Consider the following 18,876-nt stretch of genomic DNA (forward strand, 5'->3'; position numbering starts at 1 on the left):
TAGTAAAGGTATATTAAAAACCTCTGCTTTTAGGCTTACTAAGTGCTTTAATTAGTTAATTAGTATTTAGAATAGGCAGTAAAGCTAATATCTCCTTATTACTTTTAATAAGGTTAAGTACTTTAGCCTATAACTTGATTTTATTAATCTCCTTCTTTATAAGTCTATATAGTTTACTATAAAGATATACTTAAATTCTTTGCTATATAATTATATACTTATAAGTCTTATAGTATAAAAGGCATAGGTTATTTATATAGTTAAAATATTTTATTATACTAACTTAATAATAAATAGTAATATTAATAGTAATATAAGAATAAATTAGAGAATATTCTAAACCTATAGTAGCTTAAACCCCTTTTACCTGCTTTTAGTATAAACTTACTTTTCTTCTATTAATAAGAGCTAATATAAATATAATTGCTATATCTCTGTATAGCAGTTAAGGTAAGCTCCTAATTAGGTGCTATATATAGGCTACCCTTATTAACTAATATATATTAAATCTAATATTTATAGTTAAATCTATTAATTAATTATATTTAAAGTATTTATTTAAGGAAAAAAATATTTTATTATAATCCTGTAGTTAAAGTTTATAAACTTATAAGTTTTTATAAAGATTATATTACGTCTTATAGGTAAACTGGAGTTTGTTGGTTACCCTAGATTTAGTTTGTTGGCTGCCCTATATTATGCTAGCGTCCTTTTATTTCTTACTAAAATTAGTTCGTTGGTTGCTAAACGATGCGGGGGATATTATTAGGTATTAAATAGAGGCCACCTATGGAGGAGGCAGAATAAGTTCTTAAAGAAACTTTATCTAGGCGGCTTATATAATAAGTGGCTTTATGATATTAGGAAGTAGGTAATGGAGGTATTGCTTTTATTAAAGGAGATTAGCGACCCGTGAAGACGAGGGGGATGGCGTGCCATAATATCTGCTATCCAAGGACGGTTAACAGAGGAGGAGACAGAGGACAAGGATAAACATACAGATAGAAGAGGGGTAATTATAGGGTTCTATAGGAAGAAAATATATTAAGTTTTATATAAGTTTAGTTGCCTAAAGTTAAAGACCTAAAGTTATAATATTAGTATTAGTAGTATAAAAAGGGTTAAATAGGTTATGGGATATAATATATAATAGACTTAACGGATTAGCTAAATATTAGTGTACTATTAATATAAATAAGGGAGTTATTATATATATATTATTATAAGTTATTAGGAACTTTTAATATAAGAAAGGGCAAATAAGGCTGCTTATAAATAAGACTAATTAAGATAATATTATTTAGCAGCCTATTAAAATAATAATATAAATCTAAAAAACTCTTATTTTTATATCTTAAGTAGTAACTTATTAAATCTTCTAGGAAACCTACTTATAGAAATTATTATAACCCTAATAGTTTTATTATATATATCTTATATTTTCTATTAATTATTATATGCCTTATAAAACAGATTAATAATAAGATCTTATAATTATAAATAATTTATTATAATTAGTATTAATCTAAGTATAATTATTACTAACCTTATTATAACTTTACTAATTATTATTAATATATAAATTATATTTATTAATACTTTTATAAACTTAGCTTACTAGCTATTAATAAAACTTCTTTATATTAATTAGGCCTAATATATATTAAATTTACTATTAAGAGATATAATATTTTAATAATACTTAATATTATAACTTATATAATCTACTAATAACCCTTATTTATACTAATAATATATTAATATTTAGCTAATTTATTAAATTTATTATATATTATATCCTATAACCTATTTAACCCTTTTTATACTACTAATACTAATAATATAACTTTAGGTCTTTAACCTTAGGTAATTAAACTTATATAGAACTTAATATATTTCTTTTTATTTCTCTATAAAACCCTATAATTACCCCTCTTCTATTTATTATATAATATACTATCCCCCTTATCTTTATACTCTTATAATTTAAGATTATAATTAGCCTAATTTATATATTATTAAGGTTTAATCTTTTTTAATACCTTCTTAGCCTGCTATTAAATAGCCTTAAGTTACTTATTATATAAGTTACTATAAAGGGCCTTGATAAATTCTCTTTCCCTCTGGCTTAGATTTACCCCTCTAAGTAACTTCCCTTCTAGCTTATAAAGCAGCTTTATCTTATAATTAAGGAAGCCTTTATTAATTAGCTAATAATAAGGCTATAAGAGCAGGAGGATCTTATAACTAAAGATTACTAATTTAATATAGCTAGTATTATCTTTTTTTCCTTAGTTTATTTTAATTTTTATTATTATATTATAAAGCTTATTATAATTATCTTTCTTAATAGCTTCCTTAATTTTATAGGTTATATTATAATCTTTTATTAGATAATACCTATTAGGATTAGGTGCCTATAGGCTTTTTCTAAGTATTATAATAATAAAGCTATAATACTATTAATAGTTATAATTAAAAGTTAAATTAGATTCTTTATTATAGAAGCGCGGTGGATAATTTAAGTATAGTATTAGTAGAAAAGTAGACTTTAAAATAAGTTATAGAAAGAAGATTAAGGCCAGCTAAAAAGCAAGGCTCTCTAGCTAGGTTATATATAGCTAGGTTTAGGCTATAATTAAGGCTGCTAATTATAATAATATTAACTTAATAAAGCTTTACCTGCTAAGAGGTAAGAAATATTTAAATTATATTAGACTTTAGAGATACTTAGATATAGCTTTTAAAGCTAACTTATAAACTTAAAAAAAAAATAATAAAGTATTATATCTTTTAATAATTAATTATTATATATTAGGCTTATTTATATAAAAATACTTTATTAATAGCTAGTAAGTTAAGTTGTATTTATTATTAAATAATATATATATATACTAAGATATATATAAGTTAAACTAAGTTAATTTAACTCTATTTATTTTCCTTTATTATATAAGTTAAATAATATATATTTAACTTACTATAGGGTAGGTAGGGGTTTATAAAGGAAAAAGTAAGATACTTATTTTATATATATTAGAAGGTATTAAGTTATAATACTAGGGGGGTTTTAAAGGAGTTAAACTTACTTTTTTTAACCTAAAAACTATAATCTTAAAGCTTAATATATAATTATAAACCTTAATGCCTCTTATAAAGGCTACTTAACTATTAATATTAAAGGCAGTTATATATAATATTATCTTATTAAGGGCTAAGCTTTATAATCTTTAAGATATAAATAAAATACTAAGCTAATATTAAAGGGTAAAAAGAATTAAATTATAAAAAGAAGGGGTAATAATTATATAAGATATATTATAAGTAATTAATTAAATAGAGATTAATATATAAGTAGTAATAAAATTATTAAGAAGTAGTAATTAAAAAAGGTTAATTAAATTAAGTATTTAATCTTATAATATATATAATAAGGGCAGGTATAATATAAGAACTTATTAGGTAGTTCTTAAGTTATTTAAAAAGGAGTTTAATAAGTAAAAGCTAGTATTTTAAATTTATAACTTAAGCTTTTAAGCTATAGGTTTAAAAGGCTAAGAGAAGTATAATACTTACTTATTTATAATACTTACTTATTAATTATATTATTTAAAAATAAGAGAAAATATATTAAAAATACTAAAAATAATAAATTTAAGAAATAATAAGAAAAATACTATTTAACTAAAAAGAAAAAATATAATTAAAATCTAATATATTAAATAAAAGAAAATATATAAATAAGAGAAATTATATAATAATAAAAAAATATATAAAAACTTAGAGAATTATAAATCTTAAGAGTTATTAGAAAGAGGAAAGTAATTATTTTTAATATAAATAAATAAGCCTAGTTATTTAAAGTAGTAAATAATATCCTTATAAAAATAATTACCTAATAAGATAAGTTAACTTTTATAATAAATACTAAGAATAAAATATATTACTAGGTATAAAGTACTTAGGTTTATTAAAATAATACTTAAAAGAAAAGAAAAGTAATAAAATAAAAATAAAAGGTAGAAATTAAAATATATACTTATTACTATTAATACTCCTAAAGCATAGGATATAACAGAGATATAATATAATTAGCTATATAATACCTTTAAAAGGAAAATAAATAACTTAAAAATAAATAGATATAACCTTATAAACTATTATATAATAAAATTAAAAAGAAATAAACCTATTACTTAAAGATAAGTATATATAAGAAGCTAAGAAATATAAAAATATTAAAGAAGTTAAAAAAACATATCTTAAAGCTTATTATTAATAAGAAAATCTTAGAGTAGTTATATTATAATTTAACTTTATATATTATTAACAAATCTATTAAATAAGAATATTTAAAAAAGAAAGTAAATAAGAATTATAAATACTTAAGGAAGTTAAAAGAGAATTTAAGAAGATAATATAAGGAAGATATACCTACCTAATAAAGGAATTATTAGTTAATAATATAAGCTTAGATATTAATAAGGAATTATAAGGTTAATAAGAAGCTAATAGACTTTATTTATATAATAACCTTATAGATCTCTAATAACTTAATAAGATTATAATTATAAAAGATATAAATAGTAATAAGTTATTATTAAAGTAAAAATATATCTTTAAACTTATTAACCTTTTAACAGAATTTAATTAGGCTTTAACTAATAATAACTAACTTATCTAATAAATAATCTAAACGCTGTCCTGCAAACCAGTCACTTACTACCTTAAATTATATCGCCTCAGATTCTTCAACTATCCACAACAACAGCAAATAGAGTCCAATTCAGAAAGTATTGTATTAATAATATATGCAAAGTGCAAGAGAAATAAGGACCTAAGTAAAGTTACTCAAGCCCTTATTATTCGCAAGATAAAGACAGGAAGGTCATACCATGACGTCGCCACCAAGGCTTGCTATTCACCAGGCACCGTCTTTTATATCTTTTAATACTAGAAAACTCTATAAACTCTAAGTAAAAGGTCAAAAACCAGATATCTAGAGAAACTCACGCTTCTGCAGATTTAATATATATTAATTTCACTTAAATATAACTGCAGGATTATATATAATCAGTTTATTAATTATCTTAGTAGTTCTATCTTATAATAAACTCTTCGCCGGGTTATACGTTATAATTACAAATAGAAGGCAATACAGCAGATACTACTATTAAAAGAAACAGCTCATTAATGGCTTTTATAGTATTAAGCCTGGAAGGAAGATATTAAAGAATTGCTAGAGGTATAGTGGTTTAAAGCTCTAGCATAGATATAACTTAGGAATCTTTTACCTAACTAACAACACCTCTAGGTTATTTTCTCTGATAAATTATTAATTTAATCGCAACCGAATTATAAACAAGGATAGGCCTTCTGCAAGTCTTATAAGAAGATTATAAGACCATTTATTAAAATTACAGTACATAGGAAGTCCAGAATATCAGTCATGGTTTAGGGAGCGATCCAGAAAGGAGGAAAATCTAATATCATTATCATAATCCGCAACCAGACCGCCAGAAGAGGAGGATATACTACTATAAGTTATTAATTAGCTTTGGAAGAGGGATCACTTCCTATATATAATGGCATAAGGCGATTCCAGCAATATAACGCAATAATTCATACTTCAGAGTCTATGACTAACAGGTTACTTAGTCACTCAATTGAGTAGATTGACTGGCCAGCATATTCGCTAGATCTCAACCCTATTGAGCATATTTGGAAGTAATTAAAAGCCAATATTAGAAAGATTTTCCTTCATCTAGAGCTCATGAAAAACAACGAGTTTCATAGGGCAGAACTGATAAGATGCATCAAGTTAGCGTGGGCAGCAATTACAACCGACCTCATTAACGCCCTGATTGACTCTCTTCCCCGCCGGATTGATGCTTGCACACGCGGATAGTATACCAAATATTAAAGAAAAAAGTCAGGGCTTTAAAATGATACATGAAATACCATAATTGACTGTTAATTGATATATTTCTTTATAAGTGAAGTCATCCCACCCAAATGCAGTCAGTTGGTTCCGGGTGGGGTGTTCAGATTCTTTTAACCAAAACTTTTCCCTACCCCACCCGCCCTAGCCGTCAAAGGCATCTTTGATTTCTGGCACATGAGAATATATAAATCAGCTGAAGAAGACACTCGAAGTTGGAACAAAGAATTCTTAATTGAATGGATCCGCGCGGGTTTTGACAAGTTACAGATTATAGAAGACGGCCTGACAGGCCGCCCTCGGGCCTCTCTATCTCGCTTATTGTGATGTGGAGATTGGACGGGAAGAAATGGACCAACACATTGTTCCCGCGGGAATGCGGGATCTAATATGGTAGGCATATATAGCACGGACTATTCTTCTGAACCTCTCATACTAGTAACGGGAGTTAAATCACCTTCGCGATTCTCGCGGATCTTCGCCTTGTCATATCTACTCAGAAGTGCCACACATTTGCCATAGGGCTTAACAAGAAGCCGAGAAGCCTAAGGTCATCATAATCAGCCATGACCTGTCCTTTCCTGTGCCTTGCACACGCTACCTTGAGACTAGTCATCTTGGTGCCCTTGACGCTTCCCCTGTGACGTATCGGTCGACTGTATAACCGAGCGCCAAGGCGTTGATAGGGTCTGGATTGCTCAGAATCGTCAAGACCCAAACCTTATATATGGTCTTGAAACTATATTAACATCTTGCCTCATAGTTGATCATAAAATAGATTACGTGTGATTTGTAATCGACCATTTGTCCAATACTCATTTTGCAGCATGGAGATGGTTATTGGGGTCCAATTTTCATGAGATGCACAAACTGAGGCTATCGCCATCTCAGATTCAGGCTAAACTTTCATTAGTTTGGTGTTGGAAGTTGAAAATCCTGTTAGTGTCTTGGCGTATAACAAGATCACGTGCCTTTAGATAGGACTCCGGCACCTATCTATAACAACGACGAGACGTGATTGTGTCAGTTGACACAAGTTTCCATATGAAATATTAAGATAACGATACTCGAGCAATTATCTAAAACAAGGAACCTTTCTGATATCGTGAACCAAGCTTGGAAGATAGCTTGTCTTGAAAATGACTCGTGAAGCCTCGATCGAATGATTTAGCATCAAAGAATGAAAGTATAACTTGTCAATTGCTTGCATAATTCAGAGAGAGGCTGGCGGACGAAGTTAGCCCAATGACTACTTGAACTCATTTTCGCACCCATTTCCTAGCGTGATCAGGACAGTCTTGTCAGAAACCAGCGCGAGAACCCTGTGCAGAGCGTCCTTCAAACTCCATGGTTGATGCAGACTCATTATTCTCCCTTCTTCCCCACCTGCGCAATAGCCCAGTTATGAGACGCCAGTGTAGCCTCATCCAAACTCTCTTCAGGCAGTCCCAAACGATCATTGTGAGTCTCGAAAACACCGTCATCCGTGGGGTAGAAGGCACGAGAATACAGAGCCTTCAGAAAGCCCGTTCCTACGCCCTTAGATAGTTCATTCAGACCCTCCTGAAAGCGCTCAGCGGCAGGTTGGTAACAAATAGTCCAGTCTCTATCAGTCTGACCCAACAGCTTGTTAACACTGTCAAGCAACTCGCGCTGGTTAAGAGTGAAGCTCTTGATGTAAACGGGCTTGTTGGCGAATTGCGCCAGGGTGGTAGACTTGTCATTCTCGTCCTGTGGCAGTTTCTTCATGTTGACTAAAGCGGCCAACGCGCGTCCGGTTTGAGGCCAGGTGGTCGTGTTAACTCGGGTCTTACCCTCATCGTAGAACGTGACCTTCTTGTTGGGGAAATCGAATCCGTAGGTGAAAGGTCCGACGCCCAAGCTATACTCGTACCAAAAGTTAGGCGTGATGGCGAGCCAGTTGGACCCAACTTCCTCGATTTCCTTGACACTGGCGTGGATGTACTTAAGAGCCTCAATGTCCTCCTCAAGCTTCGGGTGGCCGTAGAAATCAACGCCGTAGGCGTTGGGTACGATATAAGAAACACCCGCCTTGCCGGCAGCCTTAACAAGCTTGCTATGGGTGTCGGGAGGCGCAGTGAGGGCTAGAGTGATGACCAAGAAGTCCTGCCCCTTTAGAGCTTCAACAAGTGAAGCTTCATCATCGTAGTCGACATGAACAAGCTTGACACCCTCAAGAATGATGGTCTTGCTACCCTTGCGGGTAAGGGCGGTCACAGTCTGCTTGCCAGACTTGAGAAGATGCTCTGTGAAGACTTTTCCGATCTGTCCTGTGACCTATAGATGTGTCAGTATGATTGACACCTGAAAGTTCCCGGAAGTATGCTTACGCCAACAAGGGCCACGTTCTTGATGGCATTGAAGAAGCCTGGGGTTTGGTCCTTAGCGTATTGGGTAGCCATAGTGGTCAAGATGGACTAATGGATATAAGAAGTAGATTGAAATAGGAAGAGAAGTTGTCTTGTTGAAAGCTCTGAGCTGAAAGGTGCCCCCATCCAGTTTCTTATATCTCTGATGGGCTTACAAATTTGTATACTTCCATCTCTCCCACAAAATCCCGATGACGAATCAGCGACCGAGTCAAGTGTTAGTGGCTGAATGATGAAGTAGGTTGCACATTTTAAGTTTAGACCACTCTACATTTGGCGTAGCCAGATAAACATATTCAAATTGGTGATTGGACTTAGGAGGCGGTTGAGGGGTTATAAACGTCATAGAAAGCTATTGGCATATCTTTGAAAAAAGGGAGTCTTTGGTCCTTGCTAAGTTTCGCGGAGAAACCAAATGTGAGACTGAAAATTCACTTTATTGGAGATTAGTGTTTATACGCCGAGATTCCTGTGGCAGAAACATTGGTTTCAGTTCATGAGCGGCCAAGGAAAAATTCTATGTAAAGCTGGCTCTACAACCTAAAGTCGACTTTAGCAACAAGTTAACAACGAGAACGCGATTATTTTCCGTCTCGGTGGCGAGGAAAAGATTTATCAAGTAAGATTTCAGATTCTGTTTCATTGCCTAATATTCAACTCACAGCGCGACTAGTTCTAGGGTCTGATAATCAAGGAAGCGTCAATCCTGTAAGTCTTTTACAAGCATCAACAACCGCTTCTTGCAGGTCAACCTCATCACACTCGGAAAGCGGCATACCCAGTCGCTTCTTAGGCTCAAAATACTTTCCAGTCAAGCTTTGATCATAACCTCCTTCGGCCAGCATGACGTACGTCTCAACTCCATCCTCAAGCCTATCAGGAGCACCCTGGCCACCAATCTTTGTGGCAACCCAGCCTGGGTGCACAGAGAGAACTGATGTATCCTTGAAACGCCTAGCTACTGCATTAGTGAGCAGTATGACGTGTAGCTTCGAGTTGCAGTAGGCAGGATAGTCCTTAAACTGAGCTTCCCCACGCTCCAGCCAGAAAATATCCTTAACGTCGGTATTGGCATCCTTATGCAACTGAGATGCAATATAGACGAGTCGTTTGGGAGGGGTCAAAAGACAAGTGAGGATATAGGGCGCAAGGACGTTGACAGCCACCATGGCCGGAAGTCCAGTATCAGGTGTCCTCCGGAAAGGTCCATAGAGCATGCCAGCATTGTGAATAATGGCATCAAAGGTCCCAACGGCGTTGGCTTCCTTAGCGAGTCTCTTTGTCTCAGAGACGAGAGACAAGTCAGCAATAAAGACGCCGGCTGCACCGGGGCATTGCGCCTTGGCATCAGCTGCACGCTGGGCATTTCGTGCGTGGAGGTAGACTTCATGGTTGCGTTGGACGAGTTGACGAGCAGCGACGATGCCGAAGCCGTCAGCAGAGCCAGTGATCAAGATGCGAGCCATGTTGGTCAAATGAAAAGAAGAATTGATTGATATTTGAAGATAGTGTATAGTGAGTACTGATTGCCACAAGAATGTTGATCCTGCCGAGAATTTCGTATATAAATATCCCTTAGCTCGCCCACATTTTGCCGACTCCATTGATGGAAATTTGTAACAACCTTTTCAAGTCCCACCATCGGCAGTTGCCAGCAAACTAGTTAGTGACGTTTTCTGACCCCACATCCCTTTTCTAACTTTGTTGAGTTGGTGTCTGTCAACTGTCTGTGCGAGTCTGAATAGCGGATGTAACGGATTTAAGTCAGTCAGTAAAAGGAGGATTAAATTTTAGGATGATTCGAAACATGGGTACAGAAGAAACAGGAATAGTATTGGTCACCGAACTACATGTTGCATACTACGCGATTGTGTAGACAACCTTCTCGGCACTAACTGCACGAACTCCAGGAACCTTGTTCGGGGATACAAGTGGCAGGCCCTCTTCGGCAATTTTATCAAGACCACCATGCATCTGACGAACAGGGTTGCTTTCCAGCTTGACCTTGCCCTGCGGAGCTCCTGAACCAAGGAATTTAAAGAACCCAGCGGCAAATTTGCGTGCTTGAGGGTTCGCTGCAATACTCGCACCTGCAATTCGAAATTAGCAACGTCTTCAAACTTTCCATTGACATTTTAGGCTGTCGCGTACCTTGGTAGCCAATTTCAACTCCCAGGCCCTCCCATACAGCGCCAATCAAAGGCTTGACGCGTAATTTGTTGATGTCGAATTTTCCCAGTGCTGGACTTCGATATACTGCGAAGCAACCCTCAGGAGCCAGAACCGATTCAACCCCCTCGACAGTTGGGGAAACAGATACAGCATCAACTGCATAGTGCACTCCACCAGTGTTCGCAGTCAGTTTCTTGGCTTGCTCAGTCCAATCGGCATCGTGATAGTCAATCAGAACATCAAAAGAATAGGGCTTTGCTCGAAGTAGGTCGTGTTTCGAGGCACTCGCTACTCCAATGAGATTTATACGAGAGCCCGAATATTTCTCGCTCAAGCGGACCAATTGAGCCGCAAAAAGACCAAGAGATGCAGTCGCTCCGTAGATGAGAACGTTGACAGGCTCGCCAGATTTCAGGCCAAGACGATTAAAACCCTCGGTTTCGGCAAACGGACAGGGAAGTTGAAGGCGACTGAAAACTCCCTGGGCTGCAGTGAGACCGCACATGCTGATGCCTGCGGCTTCTTCAAGGGACATGCTATCGGGGACATGCCATGCTAAATTCCACTCAATGCAGACATATTGAGCAAATGCGCCCGGTCGTTCGTTGACGGAGCAAGCTAGTGGTAAGATAATCTGTTAGTGACTAGCTAAAAAGTGATAGTGATGGCGCATGGAGTACTCACCTCCCTGCACAAAACTCGCAACACGTGTGCCGACTTTAACTCGAGGATCATCAACTTTATCAAGGTCTGAGCCAACCTTTACAACCTCACCTGCGAAATCACTTCCTACCACACGGTAGTCTTGCGCAGCTACAGGGTTGGTAGTGTATAGCCAGTCAACTCGATTCAAGGCAACGGCACCGACACGGACCAATATCTCCAAAGGGCCTGGTTCAGGAACGGGGATGTCTTGTATAGTGACAAGTTTATCTTTTGGGGTCAGGACTAGAGCTTTCATTGTGATCATGATGTAAATTGATCCAAGCCCGAAAGTGATAGAAAGAAGATAACCAGATGGCCATGTGGGTGACACCGAGTATAAGTACATTTCGGGATGCAGAAGGGTTAAATAAGTCACTTCCAACGATCCTAGCATCAGATAGTGCAAACTTTCCCCAAGCAATGAGGAGCCGATTGCATCATATCCAAGTGATATCGAGGCTGGGAGGAGATAAATCTAACCTCTTGAGGATAAGTCTCGCTGAACCATCAGCCCAGAAAGGTGCCGACCGCCCCCAAAACTTATTAAGCAGCTCTCCCACAAAACGCCGAACCAGTTTTTACCCCACTTTATCACCAACGACTCGGTCATTAAGAGAAAAATTCCTTAACTCCGTAGAAGCGTTCTGATCATCTCCCATTGTTCATTAAGCTTTACACTATGTCGCAGGATATGATGAATGGCCAAACAGGTATGTATGGCCCATCAATCTACGCTCAATTTGCGTGATTGGCAATTTTCTAGTAGCTACGTCTAATCCCTGTTCTTAGGTGACCAGGTTCTTGGCAACCCTCAGCAAGACTTAGAGATCAAGTCTTTCCAGGCTCCTACGGGCCGCTTTGTTTGTGATTGTGGCAAGAGCTACATGCGCAAGGAACACCTCAAGAGACATCAAGCGACACATAACTCACAGGCACACCAATGCCATATATGTGGGCAGTCATATTTACGCAAGTAAGATCGGATCACATTCTTTTAGCATATTCACTTCTAAACTAGTCATTTAGGGATGTTTTACAGCGCCACTTAACAACCCATCAGGATCCTTCGGCTAAACCACGTGCTTGTGAGGCTTGTCGTGCGAACAAGACAAAATGTGATGGCAATGGAGTTTCTGATTGTTCTTTTTGTAAGAACAAGGCTATCGCTTGCACGTATTCGCTCCGCCGATCGAGAATGCGAAAAGGTGCTCTTCCTGAAAAACATGACGAAAAGCCTTTGAAGGACAATCCACCATCTACCGCTCCTATCAGACAACCTGTCCCCAAGGCGAGACTTGCAAACATAAAAGAGGCTATGAGCCAATCATCCCTGGCGGAAGCAAGATCAAAAAGTTATAGAAATGCATTGCCACCTTCTGTTTCGAGTGCCGAAACAGCAAGCGAGTCCAACTCATCTGACAGTCCGAATTATTTGATCACAATTCTTCAACAACTATCTGCATTGCCACCCAGATCGGCTCCATTACAGGTCAAGGATGCCTCTGACTCTGAAAAACAATGGCTTGAGGACAATTTCCGGTCTTACGCTGATCATTTTCATCACCGATGGCATGTAATCACTGCTGCTACTTACGAATTCAGCGAAAAGCCTTTTGACAATGCGGCATCGGTCATAATGATTGGGTCTTATTTCTCAAGCAAAGAGAATCGTAATAGCGTGTGCTTAAGTCTTCATCGTAAACTTGTCGACCGGTACACAAAGCTACTGGTGAGTGCTTTTCTGTTTCTATATCCTCCACGAGTTGTAAATGGGTTAACAAGTTCAAAGGTCAATATCTTGGAAAGCAAAATAATTCCAGACACAATGAGACGTCTAGAAACCTATCAATCAATCTTGATGAACATAATTTTTGCATTGCTCTTAGATGTATGTACCTCTTCCACTATCTGAAGTTGGTAACGAAACATCTCACGCTAAAGTTATTCCCAGCAAGAGGAAATAGTAGCCAAGGCCAACTCTCTCTGTGACTTGTTTATCGAAACGTTGCGAGTTACTGGCTTTCTCAGCCAGTCCTATGCACAAGAAGTCCTTCAGAATGAATTTCCTGGCAGTTATGGTCCGTGGGTTGGCATGTTTACGGATGAGTGGAAGAGGTTTGTAAATCTTCCTATTAGCCTATAACTTTTTTATTCCTCCAAGGTAACGCGGAAAATGCAGACTCGTATGTAATCTCTTCAAGGTCGAGACACAGATATCTCTCAACTATCGACAACGTCCCCGACTACATTACAACGAATTGAAGACCTCTCTGACATCGCCCTTTTCTGTACGAAATTGTTACGATATGGATGTTTTTGTTCGTCGTCAACGGTGCGAGAATGCAGGTCGTGATATCGACTTGTCTTCGATGATTAAATATCCCAACCAATTTTTGCCTAATCCATTGCTGGTTGAAGATATCCATCTCGGTCTGTGTGGTCTTACTGTCGAGGTTCTTGAACACGAACATACTCGTGGTATTTCGAATATATCGGCCAATGCTGCGACGAACTCAATACGGGACAGTGTTTTGGAACGCCTTGCAACCTGGCTTGTTCATATCGAAGATATTACTCAAAAGCTATCTTCTGATGTGTCCAATCCAACAGAGGATTCTCTGTCAGTAAATTATCTTGCGCGAGAAGATGAGATCCAAGCCCTGTCAAGTGCTAGGGTAGTGGTTAGACAACGTATCCAAGATATCCTCTCTGACACGATGACGGTTTATCATCGACTTCAGATTTTACTATCTACCACAAATTAGATAAAGTTGTATTACACCTAAAACAAAGATAATTATCCCTTCAATGGATAGGAGTGGGCATACTACTATCCAAATACTGATGGTTTTGACCAAATGACTTATACCAAAGCCGCAAACGACTTGCTAAGTAATGTGGCTTGAAAATACGAGTTCTGTTGAATGTTCATTCGTTTCATCTCTGCAGATCTGCAACCCGTGTGTAATAATCCATTTAACGAATACCGAAAACTACCGAGAACGTTCCCAATGGCTTGAATTAACTGATAAGGTAACGTATTAATCATTAACGTTATATGTTACCTAAGTAAACCTATAGTTAGCAACCCTATCACCTATTGTAATCGTAGGTTGACTAACCCACGTTTATTTTATATGGCACTTTAGCGCGGCGCTATCAGCTCATCTCTTAACCCACGTTTAATTTGGTGACTTACCTACGTTTTCCAGAAAACCATATTCCTGGTATTGTATAACCGGGAAAGCTTGTAGTGTGTTAGATAACTAGCTGATTAGATAGTTCCAGCTTCTAGAATTAAATTACCAGCTTTATAGCTTAAGCAATTAATTATTTTATTTATTTTAGCTGATTTTTAATATAAATTTACTTTTCTTTTATTAATAAGAGCTAATATAGGTATAATTATTATATCTTTATATAGTAGTTAAGGTAAGCTCTTAATTAGGTATTATATATAGGCTATCCTTATTAAATAATATTTATTAAATTTAATATTTATAATTAAATTTACTATTTAATTATATTTAAAGTATTTATTTAAGAATAGAAATAGTTTATTATAATCCTATTATTAAAGTTTATAGACTTATAAGTTTTTATAATAATTATATTATATCTTATAGGTAAACTAGAGGTTATTGATTACCTTAAATTTAATTTATAAACTACCTTATATTATATTAATATCCTTTTATTCTTTATTAAAATTAGTTTATTAGTTATTAAATAATATAGGGGATATTATTAGGGGTATTTTAATAACTTTTATAGCTAGAGAAATCCCTAGAGGCCTAGCCTAACTAAACTAGAATACCTCTAAAAGGTATTCTTAAACCTCCTATAGGCTAAATTAGCTTTATATTCTACTCTTTACTCTTTTTTAACTTATTCTAGCTATACCTCTCTTTATTAGTTTTTCTAATTATATATCTTTCCTATTTTATCTTAGCTATATCTTATTTTATTATATATTTAAGTTATATTTCTTCTTTTTGGCTTATTTTCCCTTTTTATTTTTTTTATTCCTGTATTTATCTTTATTTTTATCTCTCTTTTTATCTCTCTTTTTATGTCCTTTAATTCTTATTTTTACCTATATTCTTATTTCCTTATTATCTTCTTCTAGAAAAATCTCTACTTCTTCTTATTAGCTATATCTTAGTTAAAAAGAAAACATAAAGGCAAAGATAGCTTAGATAGTTAATACTAACCCTATCTTAACCCTAAGACCGAGGTCAATGAGAAATCTAGGTAGTTGTTAATCTTTTATATAGCATTGATGAGTGGCCTCTCATGTGTCTTGATCCTTGTGGATGTAACACCAGACAAAGTATTAACTGTGATATGACTCGCCCATCTTATTGCTGCGTTTCTGCCAACGTCTGCCCTTCCACTGCAGCAAGATCGTAGGCAAAATTGACACCGCCACTATCATGGCCGTTGAGACTCCTGCACTTGCCCCAAATCCAATATTTTTGATCATTTCGGGGATCCTATTTCCTCAATTAGTTCGTGCACAATTGAATCTATACGAGGGTAACTTACCAGAATGGCCCAATGAAACCCCAAGTCTGACGGATGAATGTAATGAACACGCCGATCGCTGCAGCGTCTTGGGGATAGCTGTCCACAGCGTACGTGATCAGAACAGTCGTGACAACCTGGTTGCCTGCAGCTCCGATGCCAGCCCCGATGATGGGAGTAACATTCCACTTATCTGAGGCATTTTCCGTCTGCACAAAGAAAACGACAACACCACAGATAGTCAACAGATAGCCGAAATAGCTCAGCCATAAGCGGTATTCCGGTCGTGGCGTCTTTCCTCTGCGTTCCTGCATCAACATCCACCTGTCTGAGATGATACCACCGAATTGCTCCCCAATTACCGTGCCGACAATGACACCCACGTACTGGAGACCAACCTGCTCGGTGCTCAAGCCAAACTTCTCGGGGTAGATCTGGGGGATCTCAAAACTGAGCATTACAGCGCCCCACAGGAAAATCATAGCGTAGCTGGCAGCTGGCACCATGACAATGGGATATGCGAAGAAGCGCAACGGATCAATGAATTCGGTAAACCTCAAGGGAGTAGGATCTATGCGGCGGAAGCTGAGGTATTCCTGCCTGAATGCTGACATTCCTTGAGGTACGTGGTTGGGCAAGAAGCGAGTCTCAGGTCCAAACAAGGCATGAAGGATGAATTGCACACCGTTTGTCTTGGGGAGGTTAGCGGCAATGATGGAAAGAAATTTTGCGGTCAACTCACGATAGCCAGAATCCAGTAGATCCATCTATACGAGACTCTCTGAGCGACGAATCCAAAGATGAATGGCGCAACGGGAACCCCCAATGTGACCATAATCGTCCAGACACCCATATACCGGGCCCTCTCCTTACGGAAAAACATCTCTTGCACGACCCCAGTTCCGATAGCAGCGGCAGGGCAAATGAAAAAAGCAGTAATTGCGCGACAAACACCCATTGTTCCGTAGGAATGACTAACAGCGCAGCCAACGTTGCCGATCAGACTGCACAGAACGGATAACAAGAAAATCGGACGTCGGCCGTATCGTTGAGAGAGGGGCCGCCAGAAGAAAGGTGCACCGCCTATAATGGCGATAATGATGGACACTAGGTAGCTTGTTCGTTGGACGCTGGCGTGGAGGTCTTCGGCGATTTCGACAAACGCTGATTGGATTGAGGCGGCTGTGAAGGTGGCCATCATTGCGTGAAAGGCCACCAACAATATGTTTACGACTTTCTGCAGGCATTGTGGTGAGTTTGTTGTGTGTTAAGAAACGTGTGTAAGGGGGTACATACCTTCCATTTGGGCCAGTTCAAAGGATCGGCATCATACATAGAAGGAAGGGGATCCAAATCGATTGTTCCATGACGCTGAAGAAGGTACTGTTTGTGTTCTTCAGACAAATGCATTCCATCTCCCTGGGTCTTATATCAGTGAAAAAATCTCGTGAATAGGCCTAAGCGGTGCCTTGGATCCCAAAGTCGGAATGTGCTGTAACTCACATGCTCCAATGCCTCAACTTCGGGTTTCATCATCTTCTCTAGGTTACACCGAGATAGCTGACTTGGGGAAAGCTATTTGTGAAGAGACTATAATAATCGACATAGCATCAGGGTGTACTCACATTGATATAACCAATTTTACTATGGGGTATTCCCCATGGGGTTAGAGTCTCGTCTCCCCAACCTTCGTGCCTAGCCTTCAATTCAGTGACATGGCTTAAAGCAGAGCTTCGGAAGCAGGGTTGCCACTCAACTCCACTCCCCTGGACTGTGATCTTGCTGGATCTTGAGATCCCCTTAGCCGAAACGTGGTTACTACTCCGCCGCATAAGTCGCGCCGTTGTGGAAGGACCAAGAGGTACACGTACCGAGATGATCTACTGTAATCTTACTGTATAGATCATGCTTGCCAGGGTGAAAACGTTCAGGAGTATCGTCAGGAATGGTTCCTCCGATTGGCCCTGCTTTCCCCATGCAACCAAACCTTCATTTAATCACAACCTGGAAAAACCCTGGTTATAGTTGGGCCGAGCGTTGTTCGGTCCACCACCTTCCGATTGGTGCTCTCCCCTGGATATACTGGGGTCTGTCTTATTGCCGCGCGGCGCTTGCCCCCTAAATGGTTCTATCCAGACTAACCGACCGGATACACGGCAATAGAGGTTGTTTGATGCAACGTTCTCCAAACATGAACTTGACGTAACAGGGACATGTTGGGGAAAGCGGGGATAGACTAAACCTTAGTGATGTTCGTTGGAGCCACAAAAGGCCCAAGAGTTGCAGCTCCAAGTCCCACAATAGTGGGTTTGGGGTTCGGGGAGACAACACGGCAATTCTCCGATCCTCGGAAGGGGCAATTTAGATACGGAAGAGATTACGGGAGATTGTTGGGAAAAGGCATTAACCATATTTATTGGCAATGGGAATGAACTTTATCAGTCATTGCTGGCCAACAGTTTGTTACTCAGGTTCATACTATTTACGTCACTTTACGCAGGTTCGTCAGAGGTTTGAATCTACCCTAGAGAAAGGTGATACAGCAATCGGGTTAGCCTTACTACAGCACTAAGCACAATTCGAGGACACCGGCATGACAGACTTTTTCCTATATTTTTTTCGTTTTTCAAGAGAGGTTTCAAAAATCGCTGTCGGGCAATATTTTCGGAGGTCTACCTGAGCAAGCCTATCCAAGGCTGATGCTACGAATAGCGTGGTTTGTGCTAGTATCAGAATAAACATCTACATAAGTTCAATTGCATTAAAAAGTTCCCTGTGGTAAGACGTTCAACAATGGAGTCGTGTTACTGTTCACTGTCACCGCCAAGAAGGCGAGTTGGAATTTCGTTGGGTCCTAGCCAGCAGATCGACCCTTGTATGTCGGTCCGCGAGAAGTCGTGGAGCCTAATACCTTCGGAACGGAGTCGCGCCGTCATGCCGCTTCTGAGAAGTCTCTTCAGAATGTTTTATACAGGGCTCAAGCCGCTCATGCAGTGCCCTATCTTTCAATAGCAGACCAGGATGCGTCCTCTCACAAGTTATAAGCTCCACCTCATTAAAATTCTCAGTTTGCGCACACCTTCAGTGTCCTACAGAAATGGCTCGGCATGGCAATCGCCCCTGAAAAACGCAATGTTGCTC

The 18,876-nt window shown here is 37.7% G+C and overlaps 5 protein-coding genes across 5 annotated transcripts; 1 reads left to right on the plus strand and 4 right to left on the minus strand.

Annotated features, from left to right (window-relative positions):
• Window positions 1-7,306: 7,306 nt before the first annotated feature.
• FOBCDRAFT_236201 (uncharacterized protein) lies at window positions 7,307-8,364 on the minus strand (the record flags this gene model as incomplete). The annotated part of the gene is made up of 2 exons (XM_054703097.1): window positions 7,307-8,239; window positions 8,293-8,364. The coding sequence occupies 2 exons, from the start codon at window positions 8,362-8,364 to the stop codon at window positions 7,307-7,309; spliced, it is 1,005 nt and encodes a 334-aa protein (XP_054559072.1).
• Window positions 8,365-8,967: 603 nt separating this feature from the next.
• On the minus strand, window positions 8,968-9,892 carry FOBCDRAFT_213712 (uncharacterized protein). The gene has a single exon (XM_054703098.2). The coding sequence runs from the start codon at window positions 9,795-9,797 to the stop codon at window positions 9,021-9,023; it is 777 nt and encodes a 258-aa protein (XP_054559073.1). The 5' UTR covers window positions 9,798-9,892; the 3' UTR covers window positions 8,968-9,020.
• Window positions 9,893-10,191: 299 nt separating this feature from the next.
• Window positions 10,192-11,473, minus strand: FOBCDRAFT_287493 (chaperonin 10-like protein; the record flags this gene model as incomplete). Its single annotated transcript, XM_054703099.2, has 3 exons — window positions 10,192-10,421; window positions 10,483-11,121; window positions 11,188-11,473. 3 exons carry the CDS (start codon window positions 11,471-11,473, stop codon window positions 10,192-10,194), a joined length of 1,155 nt encoding a protein of 384 aa, XP_054559074.2.
• Window positions 11,474-11,878: 405 nt separating this feature from the next.
• Window positions 11,879-14,001, plus strand: FOBCDRAFT_247487 (uncharacterized protein). Its single transcript, XM_059610802.1, has 4 exons — window positions 11,879-11,918; window positions 11,998-12,181; window positions 12,235-12,937; window positions 13,410-14,001. The coding sequence occupies exons 1-4, from the start codon at window positions 11,888-11,890 to the stop codon at window positions 13,971-13,973; spliced, it is 1,482 nt and encodes a 493-aa protein (XP_059463996.1). The 5' UTR covers window positions 11,879-11,887; the 3' UTR covers window positions 13,974-14,001.
• Window positions 14,002-15,444: 1,443 nt separating this feature from the next.
• Window positions 15,445-17,447, minus strand: FOBCDRAFT_247488 (major facilitator superfamily domain-containing protein). Its single transcript, XM_031172235.3, has 5 exons — window positions 17,239-17,447; window positions 17,032-17,154; window positions 16,478-16,972; window positions 15,757-16,427; window positions 15,445-15,704 (listed from the first exon to the last, which is right to left on the minus strand). Exons 1-5 carry the CDS (start codon window positions 17,269-17,271, stop codon window positions 15,545-15,547), a joined length of 1,482 nt encoding a protein of 493 aa, XP_031049020.2. The 5' UTR covers window positions 17,272-17,447; the 3' UTR covers window positions 15,445-15,544.
• Between the last annotated feature and the right edge of the window lie 1,429 nt (window positions 17,448-18,876).

Source organism: Fusarium oxysporum, chromosome II (genome assembly GCF_013085055.1).
Source record: "Fusarium oxysporum Fo47 chromosome II, complete sequence".
NCBI lineage: Eukaryota > Fungi > Ascomycota > Sordariomycetes > Hypocreales > Nectriaceae > Fusarium > Fusarium oxysporum.

What these genes read in the sequence shown, in the direction of transcription:
- FOBCDRAFT_213712 (XM_054703098.2), bottom strand. Translation starts at nt 9,797, where the DNA reads ATGGCTCGCATCTTGATCACTGGCTCTGCTGACGGCTTCGGCATCGTC.
- FOBCDRAFT_247487 (XM_059610802.1), top strand. Translation starts at nt 11,888, where the DNA reads ATGTCGCAGGATATGATGAATGGCCAAACAG. An exon ending in TATGATGAATGGCCAAACAG is followed by an intron (nt 11,919 to 11,997) that starts GTATGTATGGCC and finishes CCCTGTTCTTAG; the next exon opens with GTGACCAGGTTCTTGGCAAC. An exon ending in ACCGGTACACAAAGCTACTG is followed by an intron (nt 12,938 to 13,409) that starts GTGAGTGCTTTT and finishes AATCTCTTCAAG; the next exon opens with GTCGAGACACAGATATCTCT.
- FOBCDRAFT_247488 (XM_031172235.3), bottom strand. Translation starts at nt 17,271, where the DNA reads ATGATGAAACCCGAAGTTGAGGCATTGGAGCAT. An exon ending in AAGTTGAGGCATTGGAGCAT is followed by an intron (nt 17,155 to 17,238) that starts GTGAGTTACAGC and finishes TATAAGACCCAG; the next exon opens with GGAGATGGAATGCATTTGTC. An exon ending in TGAACTGGCCCAAATGGAAG is followed by an intron (nt 16,973 to 17,031) that starts GTATGTACCCCC and finishes CAATGCCTGCAG; the next exon opens with AAAGTCGTAAACATATTGTT.